This window comes from Lepidothrix coronata, unplaced genomic scaffold (genome assembly GCF_001604755.1).
Source record: "Lepidothrix coronata isolate B3197 unplaced genomic scaffold, Lepidothrix_coronata-1.0 Scaffold12, whole genome shotgun sequence".
Lineage (NCBI taxonomy): Eukaryota > Metazoa > Chordata > Aves > Passeriformes > Pipridae > Lepidothrix > Lepidothrix coronata.
Genome location: NW_016690192.1, coordinates 5,673,976 through 5,694,917, shown reverse-complemented (window position 1 = coordinate 5,694,917; position 20,942 = coordinate 5,673,976). Strand labels below are relative to the sequence as shown.

Sequence of the window (20,942 nt, the reverse complement as noted above, 5' to 3'; positions counted from 1 at the left end):
ACAGCATTAATGAATGGATTGGCACCCAGTTATGAGCGGAGCTGAATATCTACAGGGCTGATGTGATCCAGTGTCTTCATCAGTGATCCCCATGATGACACAGAATGCACATTGTGGGGACAGGGTGGGGTGGGAGAGTCGATAGATCCAACAGGTAGAGTTTTACTTCTGAGGGAACTGAATAAAAAGCATTACAAGGTAAAAGTTGAAGATGGAATAAGCCATGACAGCCCGTCAGTAATGAAAATGAATTAAAGACAGTCCCAAGGCTCAGAAGAGACACTGCAAGATATCCTATCTACCTGCTTTATGTAGACTCTGCTGCTTTTCACTTTGAAGATTATCCTTCTGTTCTTGTTTTCCCTCATTCTTAGTGTCCACACTAACTTCAGTCTCTACAGCTGCAGGGGACACAAAGACTGGAACAGTTGGCTGCACTGTGAGAACAAATGAAAAAAACCAAATCATATGCTGCAAAATATAGGAAGTAGTAACAACACCTCGTTAATTCTGGGGGGGAAGGCACTCAATTTTCCTGAATTTCTTGGTTTTTTGTCTTTCCATTCCTTCTGAAGTATCTCATTTTCTACAGTGTGCTTTTACAAAATCTAGGATCACGTTGTATCTAGTCCTGAATTGTTAAATGAGGTAACTGTAAACTGAGTGAAAAATAAAATCAGTTGCTAGAAAAAAGAGAAAAAAAGGATTACCTCTATCTGAAGGTCTTTCTGAAGAAATAGTAGAGGGAGGTTTCCTTCTAAGTAAAGTGAGACGTACAGTCTGTCCTGTGTTCCTCAATACCTCTACCACTTCCTGGTTGCTATAATCTTGTATATTAACCCCATCAACCTAAAACAAGAAAATTGTATCAAAGAATAGTAATTGTTTTCCATTCTTAGGCTATGTAGTGTAGTATCATACACTGTAAGCATCAGCCATACTATTTTGTGCAGGAATTATAGGGTTATTCTCCCAAGACAGTAGTATTTGCAAAACAATCTCATTAAATCAGTTACATTTCACTAATGAGATAATATTTTCAAAATGCATTTTAAAAGGAAACAAAACAGTAATTTCTTGATTTCATGGGGCAACCACAAAGCACAATTTACTTATCTGATACACATATGCACAGATTTTCCCTGATTTTTTTTTGTTTACAAAAACCAGTCTTGACAAGGATTGTGGATTGAAGCTCCCCAGCAGAGCAGTCAACCTGGAATTCTGTTCAGTTCATTATCACTGTTTTCTCACAGATTTCAAACACGCCCCAAACAAGTCTATATACACATCTGTTTGTTCAATCCATTCTGAACAGTCCAATTCTTACATTTTCAGATATTTTAATTTACACCCAAAATACTCTGTTCACCTCACTGTCAGATCATGCATCAATAGGAGCTTTTCCTGCAGATAAAATGTTGTATCAAATTTTGCTCTCACAAAGGAGAAGCTGACTTTGGAAGGTCTGGCATAGCACACATTTTAAAAGTAATTTAAACTCATATCTCCATAAATATTATCTCTTAAAACAAAAGGACTGTGTAATTCATTCCTGCTTGTACTATGAATGCAAAATTGGCTATTATTCAATTCACTGTTATTCAACTTTTTTTCCCCATTTTTCTACACATAAAGCTTGGGATTTTAAACCTAATTTGTGACCATTAACATCTTGATTGCATCCACACTCCACAGCCGTTAAGGACCATAAACAATGTACCACATCTTGCAAAATCTTAACCATCCTCACGCAAATCACATGCAATTCAATTGGAAGTTAATGCTGCTCATCTATACTGCAGGCCAAAAGCCAAGATTCTCCACTCTGAAACACTTTAATCCAAATGCTTGCCTCTTTCATAGTTAACTACTATTTACTACTTCTTTGAATATAAAATAATACTTTAACCACAGCAAGCCAAAGCTCATTTCTGTCACAAATCTACCTAAACAAATACAAACCACCAAATTATTTCTTCTGCAAAGCAGAGGAGGTTTAATTAATTTTTGAAAGTCTCTACTACGTTGTTCTTTTAGCACTGAGATGTGTAATGAAGTATTAGTTCTACAGCAATATGTAAGAAGAGTATTTTACTTACAGCAACAATTTTGTCATGGACATGAATTTGGCCATTGTGGTCAGCAGCACTCCCAGGTATTATATTTTTCACAAAAATCCCTGAAGGTTCTGCTGGAGAGGACAGAAAGAAGTCACTGCATTAACCTAATCTGTTTCTTTTCTGACTAAGATTTTTAATTCCAGCCTTTTTCACACACTTCTTTCCATAAAGTGATGATTGTGTAAACCACCAATATTTGCATGTTACCACTCACACAACTTGATATGAAATGACTGAGGATCTCTGGTGGAAAAACCAGCACTGACACAACCACCTGTACACTGACCTCAAAATTCTTCCCTTAAAATGGCTCACAAAAGGCTGCCTCCTCCATGGATTCATCCTCGTGCTTACCCAGGCTTTAAACCACAATCACTTAAATCCATGCTGCATTTGATTTCAATAGGACTAACTAAGCTAAAAGTAAAGTACGTGCTTAAGGACTTTGATCAGGACTTCAATCATCTTACAGCTAAAGAATTTAGTACTTTAAATCTTAATGAAGAAGGATTTTTCTTTTTTTAAAAAAAGAGAAACATGGAAATCAGAAAAGCCGTCCTTTGTCATGTCTGACGTTTGATTATTAATTCTAATTAGAACAAGGAAATAAAAACAAAACAAAACAGTAAAAACCCCCGAAACACTAACACTTCCACCAACTCACGCTAAATAAGAAACACTGATCTTTAATTCTGGCAAATCTTCACACTCCATCCATCCTTTTCTGGACACTGACCTTCATCAAACACCTGCCCAACATGGTTTGTCTATGCTCTAAAAATCCCTCCACCAGTGCTTCAAACTCACCTTTTCCCACTGCCTGACATGTGCCCCTCCCCAGCCCCCTGCACTGGCCTGGGATTCCTGCCTGGCAACACAAGAGGATCTCCTTGTGCGAAAGAACAAAGAGCGTTTGAGAGGAACTCCAGCTGCACCATGTTCCCAAATTACCTCGACTCCCACAAGGAAGGAGAGGGATAAAAAGCACTACCCCTTTGTGTAAAACCAGATATTCAGTTGGGTCAATTTTAAAGATATTATCATTTGTGCAACCAATATCTGAAAGACAAGTTAACAGCTCTAATTTAAAGAGGATTTAGGGGAAAAAAACCAGCTGATTGCATGTCCCCATATCCTACCACAGGTAGGAGCTATTCATTTTCCCCATAGTTAATAAAGGGTATTTGAGAAGCCCCTTTCCTAGACCTACTACATCCTGTAGAACTCACCTACATCACATGTGCCAGCATATCCAACAATTGTTATTCCCAGGCTTTGCCCATTCTTTTTTACCAGTTCAACGTCATAGGTATCAAAAAGGTTGATATCCTATAAATAAAGCATAAGACAGTAAAAAAAACTTGTAATTTCGCAGTACCGTTACAATATTGCAGGTTAATTAAGATCTTCGGAAGTGAGCAGTGATTTTGATTTTCCTGTTTTAAGAAGGATTGTATTTGTTAGACAGACATAACCAAGATTTGCTGAAAATAAAGTGTCACCAAAGTCTTTGTTTGCTTTTTAAATTTTTTCCCAATACCCGATCCATATAGCTGTCAGAGGTATAATATAAACATTTTATTGAAAGGTTTTTATTAGACTACTCAGGGGCCATTTCCCTTTGGATTCCACTTGGTAACTACAAACTTCCCAGTCAATCCCTCAAGACAACAAAAATCCTGAATGCCCTCAGAATTTCTTCTCTCCCTTTAAAATGTGAGTCCTGATGTTTGCTGTGATCCTGTTCAGGTTTGACCACCATCAAGCTGCAAGGAGAACCAGAAGCCTCCAGGTTGTCCATGGCAATGGGATGCAAAAGCCTCATTAGCTTGCATTCAGATAAAATCATTTTTAAGACCTATCAGAAAAGGGAGATAACTCCTTTGTAAATGCAATGTAAATTCATTTGTAAAGTCCCTACAAAGCTGCCTCAGGATGTCTGTGCAATTCTCCTCTGACCAGTAAAAATCTAAACTGCAAGACAAGAGTTCAAACAGGGAACAGTAAAGACATTCGTGAGACCAAAGAGAAAAACAATCAAGCACATAAATCTGGGATTGCAACGGATAAGTTAAAATACATAGAGTTGTTTGTTTTCAGTAATCAGACTGTACAGCCCAATGAGATCAAAAAGAAGATGATGAGAGTAAGGCCTGTTAAAGTGATGAAATCAAGAGGGGATACTGTCACTGCCAACAGCAAAAAACGGACTGGGAAACTGGAAAACATTTCTTAAGGAAGTGAAAAAGATAAGTTTAATCAAATGCTTGCCAAGTATCAGCTTTGGATAGACCCATATTAAAAGCAGGGCGGAGTTATAGCCATATTGCACTTTTCAATGAAAGAGAAATCAATGGACAGCTATCTCGTCATCACACACTAGCACAGTCATTAAACTCATTAAATGCCTCCCAACTCCCTTGCTCCCTAAGAGGCTGATGGAGATGAAGATAAGTTTTGACGCTGTCACTTATCTATAGAGTAAACAAGCCTATAGAAACACCTGAAATGGAGCTATGGCCTTGAGAGTCCTGCTGTTTTGACAATCAAAAGCTCCTCGGAGTCAATGCTTTAATGCAAAACATTAGAAGGGAGCTTGGAAAAATCAAAGTGCAAAGTCCTAAGTAGAGTCAGCACAAGTAGGCTGCTAACATTGCTGCCAGTATCTTGGAGAATACAGATGAGAAGTCAGTTTTCTTGTGCCCATGCACAGATGTAGGTAGCTTCAGTTATTCTCTACTACAATAGAGAAATAAGAAATTTAAAGAAAATCAAATATTAATATAAAACTGAAAATAACCAACGATCTATTAAAAATGCCTTTCTGCTAGTTTGCAAAAAAAAGGAAAAAAATTTCTATTCCAAAGCTCACAGCTAGTGAAAGTACTCAGAAATCAGAGAGAAATTAGATTATAGAGAAAATTTCAGACAAAGTGGAAAGGTGAAGCATTGAAATCAACATCAAATTAATGAATACATTCAGTTTAGCCACTAATCTCGTCTTCAGCAAATCTCTCCTAGCACCAGGAAAAGGAGTTTCTTCAAATCTACATATGAAGGCACTACTTAGTTCAGAAAAAGAAGAGATGACATCCAGAAAGAAGTAGATAAAATTGCAAAACTATTTTTTCCCCTCCAAACTACATAGGAGGCATAAGGAGGACACTGAAAATACATCCAGAAGAAATAATATTGTAGAAAGGCTGCAGCATCTACAGTGCTTGGGGTTGATTGGGGACAACACGAAGAGAGAAAAATAGGACTTCGTAGAGGAAACAAAACTAGGATCATGTTATTTTTTCCCTAATATGGGCCTTGGAAAATATGATCCAGTCAGAAAAGAAGTGCCTTGTAACAATGCTGATTCTCTTGGAAAGCTTTTTGTCAGAGTATTGGACAAACTCACCTTTAAGACTCCAATCTTACTTACAAAAATCCCCTCCTCCCATCTCTCTCCCACTCACATTTTGTACTACACCGACCCCTCTTGGGAGAAGAGGAGCTTGAGAAGGACCCAAAATACTCAACTGGCAGCTTCAGTTTTCCAGAAATGCAAGACACAAAGCTACTGGCAGCCCAGCAAGCAAGAAGGTGCATTTATAATAATATGACTTCTACTCTGACCTTTAAAAACGGTGCTTAAAAAAAAATACCTCTCTTCACTCACATTCAAGAAACTAAACAAGAAAGAAAAGGCTACTCAGATTCTACACCTAAATCTAAGCAGCACAGTAGCAGCAGATGGTACACAAGCACAGCTTTGTTTATGTTTCGAGACCTACTGTACACTTAGTGTAGCATTTGTTGATTTTAATTACTCAAAACTGAAAAGAATGACTTCAAAAACAAGAGACTTTGATATGACCATGATAAGATTTGCTAAAACAAGTTTCAAAATTTTTAGATATATTTCCTATCACAGACAGTAGCGTAGACTATGAAAACATTACACTTATGTTTCATAAAAAGATGATTGTGCTGAATAATTCTGGTGTGGCCGTGGCGCTCTGGATTTCAGAGCAGGCAAATTCAGAGTCCAGTTTTAAATCCACTTACAAATGATTGATTAGCAAAAATTTAATGAGCTAAGAAGGAGAACTAAAAGTACCACTTATCGATAATGTTTATGGTCTTGGTAATTAAATTATCCACTCTGAAATAAATTCTGTAAAGCTGGTCATTCCAATCCCAAGATTACAGGTATTAATAACATACAGGAAAAAGGGAAAAATTATAGAAGGCAGGGCTATAATAATGACCACTTAAATACAAGCACACGATATCTGGAAACTCAAGAGAGAAGTAGTACTTTAGGTCTCAAGAACACTCTGTTCTCTCTTTCCTTTCTGATCACAAGCCACAAACATACTTAAAAATGTCATAAGGAAGCAGCAGGTACTTACATTTCCATTTTGAAGGGAAGGTAATGTGCTGACTGGCCAGCTCACAGGAGTTGGTGGAGCCTCCATGACTTCACACTTGGGGTCCCTTGCAACAATCATCCTAACAGAATTCCCACAGTTTCTCAGCACTTGGGCAACTTGCTCACTTGTCATTCCTTGCACATTGGTCCCTCCAATCTGTAAGATGTGATCTCCTGTTCGGAGCCTCCCATCCTTCAAATACAAATAAAATTGAAAAAATGTTTCCAAGCTATATATAAAATATCTGTTCCATTACAAAACTGAAACTTTATGGCATCTTCATGGCCATGAGAACCAATGTGAGAAAACACCAGCAAACTGACCACCATGGCAACATACTAAATAATTCAAGGACTCGTTTGCACAATCATGATCTGTTTTTTCCACTGTTTTGCTCGTTTAGGAGAAAACAGAGAGCAACAATGTTTTATAATCTCACAAATTGTCATGTATTGCTATTTCATAGAACAATCCTCACAGGACAGGGGCTAGAATGAAAGCACAGCATTTTGATTTAGGACTTTTTAGACTTTTTCCTAATACTTCTATATTAGCCTGGCAATTCTTTTCTCATATGAATAACTCCAACTTGAGTGAGTAAATCCAGTGAAGCTAACAAGACTACATATAAACCATTTTTACCTGATAATTATGATTCATGACTAATATCATAATTTCTATTATAAGCAAGCATTCCTAGGACCAAATCCTCAGCTAGTATTGATCAGCACAGCTCCACCAGCTTCAGTGCATTGATTTATACAGCAATCACAGAGTTATTCCCAGAACCAACTCAAACTCATTTACAAAGTCATCCAATTTTAACATGTATATGCATCATTATTTCACATGTTCTTAATGATGTCCTCATTCAGTTGAGAATGATGTGGTGAGTTCTTAACTTACATGCTTCATTGGTAGCCAAAACACTTCATTCCTTACAGCAAAACAGGTGTTAGACAATAATTAAGAAATACTCGTTTATACAGAACAGGTTCAGGGGGATACAGTCAAGCAAAAGCCAACATTGTCCAGTAAAGTTCTTCAAATTTCTAGTTTTTATTTCCATCCTATACTATAGGAAGTACCCTAGCCTCTCTCTTTGTCTGTATGAGTTCCAGTCTTCAGCTATTGTAACTCACTATGATCAAATTCACTTAAAAAATCCAAATCTGTTTTGTTATTGCAAGTGTTCTGCTCTTAAATGCAGCAACACTTAGCACTGAGTCTTTAAATATGAGCAATCAAAGGTTGAAAACTGTACCCGTGCAACTTCAGAAAGTATCAGGAGCTCCAAAAGCCTTTGCATCAAACCTAAGTGTCTCCCTGAACCGGTCAGATTGCAAGGCAGGGATCAAAACCCCTGGAAATGAAATCCACTACAAACAGGACATTTTCAATCTCTAAACTAAATCTTGTAATGCAATGACTTCAATAGAACAGATCCTCTTGCCTAACAATTCATTTGGAGAGTTTGTCCCTATAGATGCTGTCAAATTCTACAGTGTTTTTGTCCTCCCCCACACTGACCAAAAACTGAAAATATAAAAAGTATTGAAAATATGAGACAACTTCTCAGAATTTCTGCATGTTCAACAATGTTACAAAAGCCAAAGCATGTCTGAAAAACAACTTAATTTATATCAGGTGCTGACTTTCTCCTCAATCATACCTTCAACATATTTATTTATGAAGTATATGTTGGCATTCAGACTTTGATGCTATCAGCTTCCTTTTGTTTAAATATATTAGTTTATTTTAAGACTGTCAAAACCAGTTAATTATACTTTACAATCAAACAAGAAGTGACATAATATAACAAATTACCCGATCTGCTAATCCCCCAGGAACAATCGTTCTTACAACTACTCCACTTGACTTTCCTCCTACAATTCCAAAGCCTAATCCCGAACCATCGTTAATCAGCTCAACGTCTTCAATGTGGCCCCAGTGAATCTGCAATTAATAAAAACAGGAGATTTTAATTTGAGTCGATCATTAATGTTTCTCACTTTCACGTGAATGACGAGAATTAATCAGAGCAATTTTCTCTCTCTACCCCACATATTGGAGATCTGTGGGATTTTGTTCACTCAGCTCCATTTCCTTATAAATACGCAGTGGGATTTATCATCTGTTTTTAAACACACAGTTTGTCCTTCACTTTCAGGATAACAGGATACTAGGAAAAAGCTTGACTAGGAAAAAGCAATTTTGAGATTTTCCTGCCAAAATGAAAACTATCCTTTCAGTTTTTCATAAATCAAGAACACTATAAACAAGAGGGAAAAACAGGGGCAAGGAGCTTGCACTGGCCTAGTTTTCACTTAGCCTTGCCCAAATTCTTATTTCTGTTATTCCACTTACTCTAAACACCACCAGTACTGAATTAATAGCACAACACAATATTCTGCCATACTGAATTGGAAGCAAATTTTCCAAGCTACACTGTACCGTGACCTTATGTTCTACAAGACAATCTGAAAATAACAAAGCTGTTAAGCAACCCAAACCCAGCCAATGTTTCTGTCAGATTAATATCTCATAGAAACCAAAATGGAGCAGAGTAGGCAGATTTAAGTCTTCTGTGAATAAAGGATTTATTAGCATACTGAAAATCTTTGCCAAAGCCAGTTAAATATCATAAAAGAAATTTAAGGACCCCCTGTAGAGATATATATTTGTATTTTATTTTGTTAGTCTGTTCAGTGCAGATCTTTCAATGAAAAAGCAGTTAAAGTTTAATTCTTTAAAATTTTCAGTGCAATAAACAATATTGATTATCCACTAAAGCCTTCAGATTTCACTACTTCTGTAATAATCATGAGGGAAATAATTACTGAGAATACGGAAAAGCGCTGCTTTTACCCAGATTTCCATCAAAATCTACTAGCATAATAAATTAAGATTCCAATATTGCAATCCCTGAATTTAGACGTGCAATTTGACCAAATTCAGTGGAATCTGGTCCACATGGAACATATCAGTAGAACACAGATGGAAGTTCAGCCCTAATTTATTACCTGTCCCAGTGACAAGCTCTCCTTTGTCAGGAAAACAAAATGAGTTCACAATTAATGAAATTTGCAGATAAAATAAACCCCTGATAAATAAACAGTGACTGAGAGGTTCTTTACAGGTAATTTCTGTTTGTTTTTTAAAACAAAGACAAGGCTTTTTCGTTTGAACAGTGTAAGTTTAAATTGGTTGGGATATTTCAAACAGTGTTCATGACAGGTTACTTTTACTCTCTTTTAAGATGTAATCAGAGCACCTTTAATTGCTGAGCTCAAGTAGGTTTCAGCTGAGTATACTCATAAAATGTTTTACCCAGCCTATGCTGAACAGACCCTGCTGCTAAGAATATGGTGATCTATTAAAGCTTCTGCTATCCCATAAAAACCCAGGATCTATTTTATAACAGCTCCATGCAGCTTTGCAATGGAAGCCTCACACTTACTGCACGGTGAGTATAAATGAAATGTCATCACATATAAAATCTGATTAAAGCAAAAAATCCCTGCATGTAAAACTTGCTAACACAAACACTTAAGAGACATGAACAAAATATCCAGCACAGTTCAAAATCTGATTTTGACAGTATTACAACAACTCACAGTCTCAGGTGGATTTACATCACTTAATAAGACAGCTGAAGTTCTGCTGTTCCCTTGAACTGGCTCCCTGGCCACGACCAGATGCAGGGATCCTGTGGATTGCTGGAGGAGGGCAATGGCGTGCTGATGGGAAATGTTCTGATCCAATGGGGTGCAATTAATGGCCAGTATGTGGTCATTTTCCTTCAGTCTTTGATCCCTTAACAAAACATTGAAAGCAATTTTTTAATGCACCAGAGTGACTTCACATCGGGCTCATGTAATTTAAATACGAACATGCAAAATACATAGTTGTGCAAGGTTGAACGTTTATATATTTTAAAAATCTGGTTATTAGGATGTCTTCACCAAATTCCAAACTACATGCAATTCACACTGTAAACTGCAACGCCCAGACACATTGTGTTCCAGCTTTATCATGGTACAAAAATCTCTTCAATTTTTTTATTTTGCTTCTACTCAAAATTAATTGAAATTCCCTCATCCTTTCTTGCTAATATTGAACTACAAAGCAGAAAAAAATTAGTTTTGTAGTTAAACAATAAACTAGGAACTATTCTTCATTGTGTTTAGCACTACATGCTACTATCTCTAAGCATCCACAACTCAGGCTTTGATATTGTTTTGTATCATTATTTAATCTAAAGATCAATGAGCTGCATACTTATATTTTACTTAAAATTTATAGTATCAAGCTTCACACATGAAACTTTCTTTGAGCAATACACAGTTCAGTTGCTACCTTGACATAATGTAAATTTCACAGTTAATTCATCCCAGTGATGAATTTAGATTTGTGACAAGAGAGAAACCATCACTCATCTCCTTTATTAAATATTCATTCTGAGCACGAGACCAAACTGTTACATAGACAGACACTGCCTTCAAAGCTCTGTAGGAATCCAAAAAAAATCTCCAGGAGATCTTGTCTCAGAAGCAAAATGGGAAGCATGCTGGGGAAATTTATAAACTCTCAAACAATGTAACTGCACATCTTAACTAAGGCATTTTAAACTTCCTTTTTATCATGCCATGTTTAAAATGTTTCCCAGAAATCACTTTCTTCGAGCACTAACCATATTTTAGATTCTCTCATCAAAGAAAGTGAGCAGCAGGTCATCAAATCCTAAAGTGAGATATTCACCCTCCTTTTGACATCCGGATCAGTCCATCTGTCTCCACTTTGAAAGAGCCTTAATATGCTTTTCTTTAAGTGTTCTCTGGTGTGTTCTCTGTGGGCCCATCGCCATTATCATTCCAACCTCTCCCCACTCTTTTTGTCATCCTGTGTTGGCACTTCCTGACATGTGTTATTTAAAAAGTGACACCAATGACTTGAAATCTAGACACATTTTCTTGAAACATAATTCCAAGCACTGCATTTGTCTCATGCCAACTCTTGTGGTTTTACAATCACATTTTATTTTTAAAGGATTGCTCTGCCTTTTGTTGTTGGGTGAAAACCCACAGACAATACAGGAAGAAACTGCCTGAAGCCTTGATTCTATGATGACATCTGTGCAGGGATCTGTCGGGAGAAGTGGATCTAAATTTACACAGGAAACAAACGGTAAAACCAACTATAAATAGGGCATTGTCAGCGGCACATAAATAAAGGAACAAGGGGGGGTAAAATCTTTCAGGGACACAATGCATAAAAATTAAAAAGGAATCTAATTTTTATTTTCCTTGTATTCTTTTCTGAGTTTTCTTTTGTTTTTTTTAATCAGTTCTCAAGATTCTCTAAAGTGAGTCATGGCTTCTGGAAATTCCATTTATGAATTGCTCAGATATTTAAAACTCATCTGAAAATCTGATCCTCAAAACATGAGTCCCTTCAGTTGAAAAGCCAGAATTCAAGATACCACCACCAAAACACCCCACCAGATAACCCAGATAAACATGTTATTCTGATGGAGTTTTCAATGTGAATGTTGTAACTTTTCCCTCCATGGAAAGTACAATTTTCCAACACAATTATAAAGATCTCACCTGTCAGCTATGCTTCCTGGCTGGACTTCCTTGACAAAGATACCAACTTCTCCCACGCTGGGATTTTTAAGAGCAACCACACTAAATCCAAGACCTCCAACAGAAGGTTTATCAATCTTTATTGATTCTATTTGTCTTCCCTAATAAAACAGAAAATAAAATTATTTACTAATTTTTAATGCAATAGAATGAGCTAGTTTAAAACTTATGAACACAGGAAGAATTATTCTCCTCCTAAGACTAAAGAAAGGTAAAATACTGAATATGTTATTTCTATAAAAGCTCCTCCATTTATTATTTTTAATATAGCAACGTATTGGATATGCAAGCATTCTGAGGTTCTGAAACCTCAGGGAATTTAAGAGCTGCTTTCACACTTCATTCACATTATGAGATGAATTCCAAACTGGATGAGAACTATGAAAGAAGTGCTGTCTAGAGCAATATATTTGGGATTTCTGGAAATGCTGCATAGCTGAACTAAATTACTTGTCTTTTGGCTCCCCTTGCTTTAAATGCTGATTTTTAGGTGTGCATTCAAAAGACTGTATTTTTTAAATAGAGAAATTAATTTCCTTCCCCTCCCTGCAACTTCACACTTAATGTTAAAAAAGTTTGCTTTTGCAACTGCCTGTTTTTCAGTTTTAATACAAGATTTCTGGGGTTGTTTACTGGGAAATATTATTCAGAGAATGCACTACTATCACAGCTGCTTTATCCAAAATAACATGCAGTCTTTACTGCTAAATCTTTTATCTGATGAGTTAATGACATTCTAATGAGAAGAGTTATGCTCAAAATATTACAGCTACATTAAGGTAGTCAATTAGCAACAGTTACTTAATACAGAAAGGCATGACTAACCAATTAAATTAATGGTTCAGAGTAACACAGAACAATACATTTGTGGTATAAATGCCAATCCCACGTGTGTGGATGTCTGCACCTGTACAAATTCTTATAGAATTTGTACAGTTTTAAATCACAAGTTGTCACAATCCACATGGCAAAGTTAAGCCAAACTAAATGAAGAGTTAAATAAAATATTACATGCTACTTCTTTTAATCCTTCACACTGCTCGTGTATTAACAAAGTTGGCACATTTCCAATTCAAAATATACTTGATAAAACAAGTGTCTCCATCAAAACAAGTTTCTGCTGAAAATGTCCATTTTCAACTAAGTGTCATCAAATACCAAAAGCATTTTCTGGCAACTGAAACTTCTTTACTGTGTTGGGGCATGCGGCAGGAAGCAAGACAAAAAAAAAATTGGCAAGGAAAGAAAAAACAAAACAAGCCACCAAACCACTTCTTTCTACCGCTGACTTTATCTTCCACAGGGTAAAGTTTTCTGCAGCACACTTCTACTCTGTACTGGTTAGGAGGCACCACGATCCCAGAAACACAACAAAAAAGTATTGTGAAAATGTACTCCTGAAGCAAAATAAGTTTGGAGAGCCTTACCTTTGCCATTTGTTGGATGATCATGTTAAATTCATTAACTCCCAGGTTTGGAGTGAAGGGAGGTGTTTTGGGTCCAGGTGAACTGCAAGGTGTCCCAGCAGCGACTGATTTGTCAGCAAACACGAGCAGCCCTCTCTTAGTAAAATCAAAATCTACCGAGCGGTCAGGAGGCATGTAATTGAGCTGTTAAAAATGAACAAAGATGTGGGAAAACTATAAAAAAACAAAAGAAGGGATTTCCACATATACTATTCTGTTTGCAGACTGCCAAAGAAACAAATGTACGCATGTTCATATATGCCTATTCACACAAATATACGCACCTGTATAAATTAGGCAGCGTTAAAATTTAAGCTACAACCAAGCTACTATATAAAATTTAAACTGTTTTTCAGAAGGAAAGTTCTCTGAGTTTTCCAGCTGTGTTTCTACTCCACTTTTTTCTTCGTTTCTTTCATGCGTCTTCCCTGCCTATGCCTGTTATCCTCTTTTCACTCTGATATTTCAGAAACAACACATGCAAAAGCAGCAAACGTTAAAGAGGCACTCAAGCACTGTTGCAATTGTCAGGCAAATCAGTACAAAATTTTGGCACAAAAATCCAAATACTCCGAGAGTCACTCAGGAGCCCAAGGCCTGGTCTGTATTATCCCTTCCCCAGAGAGAGCCTTGGTATAAACTAGCTACCACTGAACATGCTATCACTGCTAGAACTTGCAGTTCTAGTCCTGACTGATAATGAAGAAATGCAGAAATATTCCAAGTGTGATATAATAAACTGGAAAATCTCATCCTGAATGAAACTGCCCATCCTTAAATAGAATTTCAAGAAAATCTAAATTTTCTAGATATGCGAATTCCTAACATTCTGGATGTAACATCCACTATGTCACAGTCACATCTTAAATATACTTGTATTTTTATACATTTTTTTAATAGTATGCAGACACGCATTCAAGCTCTGGAAGGAAGAAGAGATGCAGAACGTATGGGAATATGGCAAGAACGGATAATGAATGTCACAGCCATCACCAAGCCACCCAGGGAGGAATATGTGAAACACATTTGGCAATCACAGCAAGGTGGCCTTGTCCCCCTAACACCACCCCACTACATCTGCAGCTGGGCAGGTGCAGCCAAGACAGGGATTGCTGCTGCTCAGGCCCTGACTTTGAGCTTTTGCTTCTGATTTTAAGTTAACTGCAGTGTGAAATCTTTAGGAGGGGTTTTCTAGACTTTCTTTCCCAAAGCAGGTTAACCATTCTCGTACAAATTAACAGGAACTGAAGCAATGATGTCTTTTAAAGAGGAAAGATGCTGCCAGTGAGCTGATAAACGTATTTAGCTTCTCTGGAAAACAAAGGATCCCAGTCCAACACTGTCCAGAACTCAAAGTACTGGAGCTGATGTCTTTCACAGATGCTTTTTTCTGATCGATGTGGTTCCCAACACCTGCCTCTCCTGCATTCCTTTCAAAGCACATTGCCCTTTGACCTGTTTGTTGCAAAACCACTTCTCATTTCAGCAGCGACTGTTGATATCAGCTTCACAAAAGAAAAAAAGCCCAACATTCACTCACACCATGTTACAGCTTATTAACAAGAGCGCCCTCGTTAACACACGCCTACACATCATGATTTAAGTTCCATGCTGCCCATAGTTATCATCGCACCAACAACTGTAATTTTACACTCACTTGTTCCTTCAGTTGCTTGATGGATTGCTGGAGAGTCAGTATCTGGTTAAACAAGGGGCTCCTGAGGGTGTTCCGTAAAACAGCCAGGTTTTCCTGGTGTTGGGAATCCCTTTTCTCATGCAGTTTTGCTTGCAGACGATCCAGAATCTGCAGCACCTGCTGCTTATCTGCACCACAAAGGAGTCCAGGTTAGAAATGGAGCTTCCTTACTCACTGCCCCACAAAAGCAATCACTTTCAGAGCACATACCTGCCGCAGGGTTTTCAGGCATGTTGAGGGGTATTTTTGGAATAACCTCAGAATAACCTAGATGAGATTTAAAATAAAAAAATCAAATTAATAAATGATATATCCAAACAGAATAGTAACACACGATAAATGCAATAATAAAATACTAAGCTAACTACAACGAATTTAATAGAAAAAAAATACCACCCCCAGTTGTTTACCCCAACTATTCAACAAAGCTCTCAACATACCTAACTGCACTGTAGCCTAAGCACACCTAAAAATTTTTCCTTGCTCTGTGTACTTTTCCTTTCACACACAGAAAGGAATACAAACAACTTTCAAATATGAGTAAAAATGCAGTTATAAAAACAGACTGAAAAGGAAAGAAAACTGAGACATAGTTATGTTTAACCAAATTATTTTGAATATTGACACAGAGCTAAAATCTAGCTATTATTTGGAAGATACTTTTACTCTGATTAATTATTTGTAGACAGTACATTCTTCTCATGATAGCTCAGCCCTGCTGAATGGCAATGTAGGTGAAACCTTGTGTTTCTTTACAAAACAATGAAATTTCCTCCACTCATGGGACAGCAGAGAATTAAGGCCCCGGATTGGGCAAATTAATCCCTATTCTAACACGTTCCTAAGGAAGATCAATTCTAATCACAGCCTCAGTGGTGGAAACAGGTGAAAGAAGCCTGTTCTCTCCTCCTGCAGGAGATTGCCTTTCTCTTTTCTATGTACATGACAAGCTTTCAAGTAGCAAAATATCCTTTATCAACCTTTTAAGGGGCAGAATATCCTTTATAAAGCTTCTCCACAGTGCCAAATAGAACAGGTCTCCAACTGGGGCTGAGGCCTAGATGGCAGTATAAAAACAACAGACTTGCAATTAGCAGCGATGATAAATTTGTACCCTTGCTTGCATGCTATTAAGTTGAAGTGGAGCCTGTCATTCTGAAATCTATCAAGGCAGCTCTACCAAAACACACATGAGGAACAAGATTTCTTCACGTAGTACAAGCTCCTCTGAAAGAAGTCAGCCATTTAACAGTACAATTTACATAATTTTAATTATATCCAGTCTATAACCATGTAATTTCAGAATTATATATTTGGAATTATTTTGGTACAAAAATAGCTATATCTATATAAATAGCTATATCTATATCTATATAAAAAAAGCTCTTTACATTGCTTTTTTAATCTTGCAATTCAAGAGCAGAAAGGGTCATATGGTAAATGTGACACCAGGGTAAGCACATCCCAAGGGCTCTCTCCCAGCAGGACCTCTGATCCTTTCAGCTCTGCCGCTGACACTGTCTGTGCTCACATGGAAAACATCTGGAGTTCTTGGAGGACACTGTTAAATTTAACGAAATATTAATTATGCAGGTGAGTAGCGTCTCTTCTGCAGAGTCGTATTAAGTTGATTTACCTAATGAAAAAAATAAGCGGACACAGGTTTGTCACAAACCACAATTTTAGATTTATGCACCCTTTGCTGTGCATATCTAAGCACCTTTGGCTCCTGAAGGAATTCCTGCAGAAGTCGGTGGGTTTGTGTTGTTTCGACCCAGGGCCAGGCAAAATTAGTTGCTTTGCAAGACTATTAACAGATTTAGGAGGTCATTTTAAATCAAACTCATAGCAAGAGTTGAAGCAGCAAAGCCATACAACCCCTGAAAGATTTTCAGGAATGCATCTGAACTTTTGGAAGTGCTGCAGCTTTATTTTCTTTTCCATTCAAAATAAAACACTTCTAAGAGCACAGCAGCCTTTGATTCTGTGCAGAGATCTGGTTTTGAAGAACAGACGAAAACGCCATTTCCTTACACACTCCTGAGTCTTCATCTAAACCAAAAAGACAAAACTTAACCTCCTCGACTAAAAATACTGTATGAACCTTAACAAAGCAGGACAAAGAATATGGAAATTTGTTCTTTCTTCCGACTTTTACTTCCCCCCATTCGCTTCCCTCCTCTTTCTACCTCACACCAGCAGATAAAAGAGGAAAAAAAAAACTCTAAAGCAAGTAAACCAAAATCAGAAACGGATGGAAAATAACTCCTATGAGGAAAAGTGGCCTGGAATACCTTTAAACCAGCAGTGGGGTGAAGAAAAGACTAAACGCAGGAAAGAAATCCAGCATGGCAGGAAACAACGACTTGACAGCACCATGCCCATCTAAGAGCCAAAGCCAAGAGGCTGGTCCAGCTCCCCAGCCCTCTTTCATGCATTTATTCTTCCCTTTCCATCTCCATTCATCTGATCCCATAGTGAGCTGGAACAGGGAGCTAAACATGCAGAAAAAATCCTTCACGTTTTGGTAGGGTGAGTTTTCTGCCCAGTTAGCTCTGAGCTGCCAGCACTGGCAGAGGGGGACGAGAAGGGACAGGGATGTGCCCATACCTTGCAGCAGAAGCAAACTGCACCATGAGAAACACCCGTCCCACACCAAAATAGCCTCAGTGCCACCCTGACCGTCCCCAAGATTAATCTTCTTCCCCCTACAGGGGGTGTAACAACAGCAGTTATGATGATGGGGTCAGACCCAAAGAAATTGGAGATTTAAATTTAAGGAGAAGAATGCAGGTGAGAGATCTAGGCTCCATTGAGGCTGAAGTTCCCTGGAGAAGGAGGTGCAAAAAGGGGGGGGGGGGAAGATTAAAGAAAGTTTCAGCTTGAGCTGCTCCAAAGTGTCACTAAGAGCTACTCGTGCTGGTGGATGCCCAAGTGGACCTCGTGTTACAGTTCAGGTTTACACAGCACTTTGGGATTCCTCGTGATCAAAACTGGCCTTCAGCCAGCTTGCAATGCTTTTTAATGATTTTTTTTTTCTGCAATACATTAAAACCACCCGCAGTATTTCTTTGTTCTCCTTTCTTTCATAAAAAGAGAGTGGGGAAAAAAAAATAAACAGCTCCTTCTGATGTGAAGGGATCCCTGAAAACATAAATTAATTTGGAGTTTTCAAGTAATGGACAGTTGAGGACAGGTCTCTAAGACTGGCTTTTGGGCACCACAGAAACTCACAAATCCATGTATTATTGTTCTCTTTATGTTCAGGAGCACAAACGTTATCATTACACATTTTCCAAACACACCCTAGGTCAGAACACAGTGTCAACATACCGTTGCTAAATTAGAAAGTCCATTCCTAGGTGTTAAATTTGAAGAATGATCGAAAACACTCTAGTTTGTCTTGTTAAAATCAGTTCATTCACCCCACATTCAACTTTCTCTGCTCCAGTCTGAGTTCTACAGACATTTATTTATCTTATGGGTAGACAAAAGTACAAACCTCAGTTCAACATTTATGTCACAGCTCCCAATATAGCCATAAAATCATTGAGAAATTGATGAATTTAAGGAAGTTGGGTGTTTTCTAACCCCAGGACATGCCCCACACTCCAGCACAGCATGAACTTGGAGTTTCAATGTCTTCTGAGAACTGAACTCAACTCATTTGAGGGAGCAGGAAAGCTTCATAAGGTTTTGTATGAAATCCCAAGACTTGGATCTTCTTCAAAAGCACACTTAGGAAAAAGGAGTTCCCCCGTGCTGATGCCAGCAGAGGTCATCAGAAGAGACGAAAGGTTTAAGTCTTCCATTGCCATCAGCCCCCTTCTGGACACTGCCACTTGCATGGAGACACGGAGCGCTCGACCCTGGAGCATCCCAGAGTCAGAGGGAACACGACATCCCATGACAAACACCTGCCCTCCAAAAAGGGCTGCTGAAAGATGGGAATGAGTGTGCTGCTGGGGTCTGGAGGAGGACATGGTTTAACCAGAAGAGATTCTTCTGCCCATTCCTCCCCACTCACCTACAACCACTTCTGTGCCACATCCTTCAACTTGGCCTCGAACAACCTGCATCCTTATGGGAAAAGTCCTGCCTCATGGGATGGTCTCCTCCCCACTCAGCCTGGCTGAAACCTTTTTGGACATTAAAATCCAAAAGTGCTAACTAACTGCTGCTATTTTTCAAAGGCTTCTAACACAGCCAACCTGAGCAGTCTGCCACAGCAACAGCCAAGGGTTCATCCCAATCCAAAGTCACCTTTCTGCACTAATGCAGTTGGAATTTTTCCTGGCCCTGTTATCAGGAGTGACTAAGCTGCATATCATATTCCTCATCAGAGAGACCTCTGACTTGGAAAATTTCAGTCTCAGAGTTGATAAAAAAGTAAAAGCAAAAGCAAGGGAAAACAGGATTTGTTAGTGTGATCTTAATCCTAAATTGTCCTAACATAGCATCACCTGTAACTTCAGATATTCAAAACTATATTTACATGCCATCAAGCGAGTACACAGTGTGAAAAAAACACTATTCTAACCCATAGTTTGCTGACCTACATGTTATGCTCAGTTTTTCTCATAATGTACAGAAAAATTCAGTCCAAGCAAGCATAGCATGCTCACAGCTTTCTGATGAAACCACCAGAACCTGCTGCTCTGTGCAATGCTGAAGGATTTATAAAAAATGCTGTGGAGCAGCACCGACTGCTCCAGGCATTAGAAAGAAACAAATGAACACTTCTGCAAGTACCTGAACACAGATACACCACACATCTCCAGGGTACAGTAGGTCAAAGGTAAATATTGTTAAAAAATAAAAAATACTCCATGGGAAACTTGCGCAAGTCCTGTTTTTACATATGATCAGTGACTGCAGGATGAGGAAAGTGAAGAAAACCCAACACTCTGCACCTGTGATTACCAGTCCCCATGCAGATCAAGAGGAGTCTTACTCACTCTCCAGGCATGCTAACTTTTAACAAGCAGAACCTGAATTCCTGCGGACTTCAGCCCCTAGGGAAGTGCCGGTGTAGGTTCTCTGTCGTCTAATAGAAGGGTGAGCTCATGCCAAAGCTGCTCTCCATGAAGCAATAACATGGTCTCAAAACCTGTTCTCACAAAGCTCATGAAAACTTGGTTTTAGAGCTAAATATTGTGATATTCTACTGATATTTGCCAATAAATCCTAAAGTTACTATGATGACAGCGTACATGATTAACAAATCACTTCATGGGCAAACAAGGCTGTTAGACCTGGAACCATGCTGAGCTTCTAAGCTTCAAAAATTTACAAGGAACACCTATTAATCATCCCTAAACAAAGCAAAAACGTGCTCTGCTAAGAATCTGTGGATTGACTAGCACTGACGGGAAGTGTTGCAGTGGGCGCATTACTTCTCTGCTCTTCCCATCACGATCCAGCCTTTCCAAGGAATGCAAACTGTTTGCACAACAACAGGATACCAAGATGTCTCCAGCACCTGGGAGAGCCTTCAGAATCCATAGGGAGCCACACAGTTCTATCACATCCCTAACACAGCCTTGGTGTTAGAATGATGCCAAAACCTCCAGTGCATGAAACCT

At 38.3% G+C, this 20,942-nt stretch overlaps 1 protein-coding gene across 5 annotated transcripts in view; it reads right to left on the bottom strand.

Moving 5' to 3' along the window:
* PATJ (PATJ, crumbs cell polarity complex component) overlaps positions 1-16,938 on the bottom strand; it is a 138,219-nt gene extending 121,281 nt beyond the window's left edge. For 2 of the 5 annotated variants that reach the window (XM_017805630.1, XM_017805632.1), the window contains exons 1-12: positions 16,749-16,937; positions 15,568-15,624; positions 15,319-15,485; positions 13,623-13,805; positions 12,157-12,296; positions 10,165-10,363; positions 8,375-8,503; positions 6,527-6,739; positions 3,353-3,452; positions 2,103-2,194; positions 711-849; positions 303-437 (exon numbers count right to left, since the gene is read on the bottom strand). In XM_017805630.1, the coding sequence (XP_017661119.1) occupies positions 303-437; positions 711-849; positions 2,103-2,194; positions 3,353-3,452; positions 6,527-6,739; positions 8,375-8,503; positions 10,165-10,363; positions 12,157-12,296; positions 13,623-13,805; positions 15,319-15,485; positions 15,568-15,589 (1,519 nt within the window). In that variant the 5' untranslated portion in view covers positions 15,590-15,624; positions 16,749-16,937. Of the gene's footprint in view, positions 1-302; positions 438-710; positions 850-2,102; positions 2,195-3,352; positions 3,453-6,526; positions 6,740-8,374; positions 8,504-10,164; positions 10,364-12,156; positions 12,297-13,622; positions 13,806-15,318; positions 15,486-15,567; positions 15,625-16,748 lie in introns of all 5 variants that reach the window. The other 3 variants (XM_017805634.1, XM_017805631.1, XM_017805633.1) reach the window with 3 other exon arrangements.
* Positions 16,939-20,942: the final 4,004 nt, after the last annotated feature.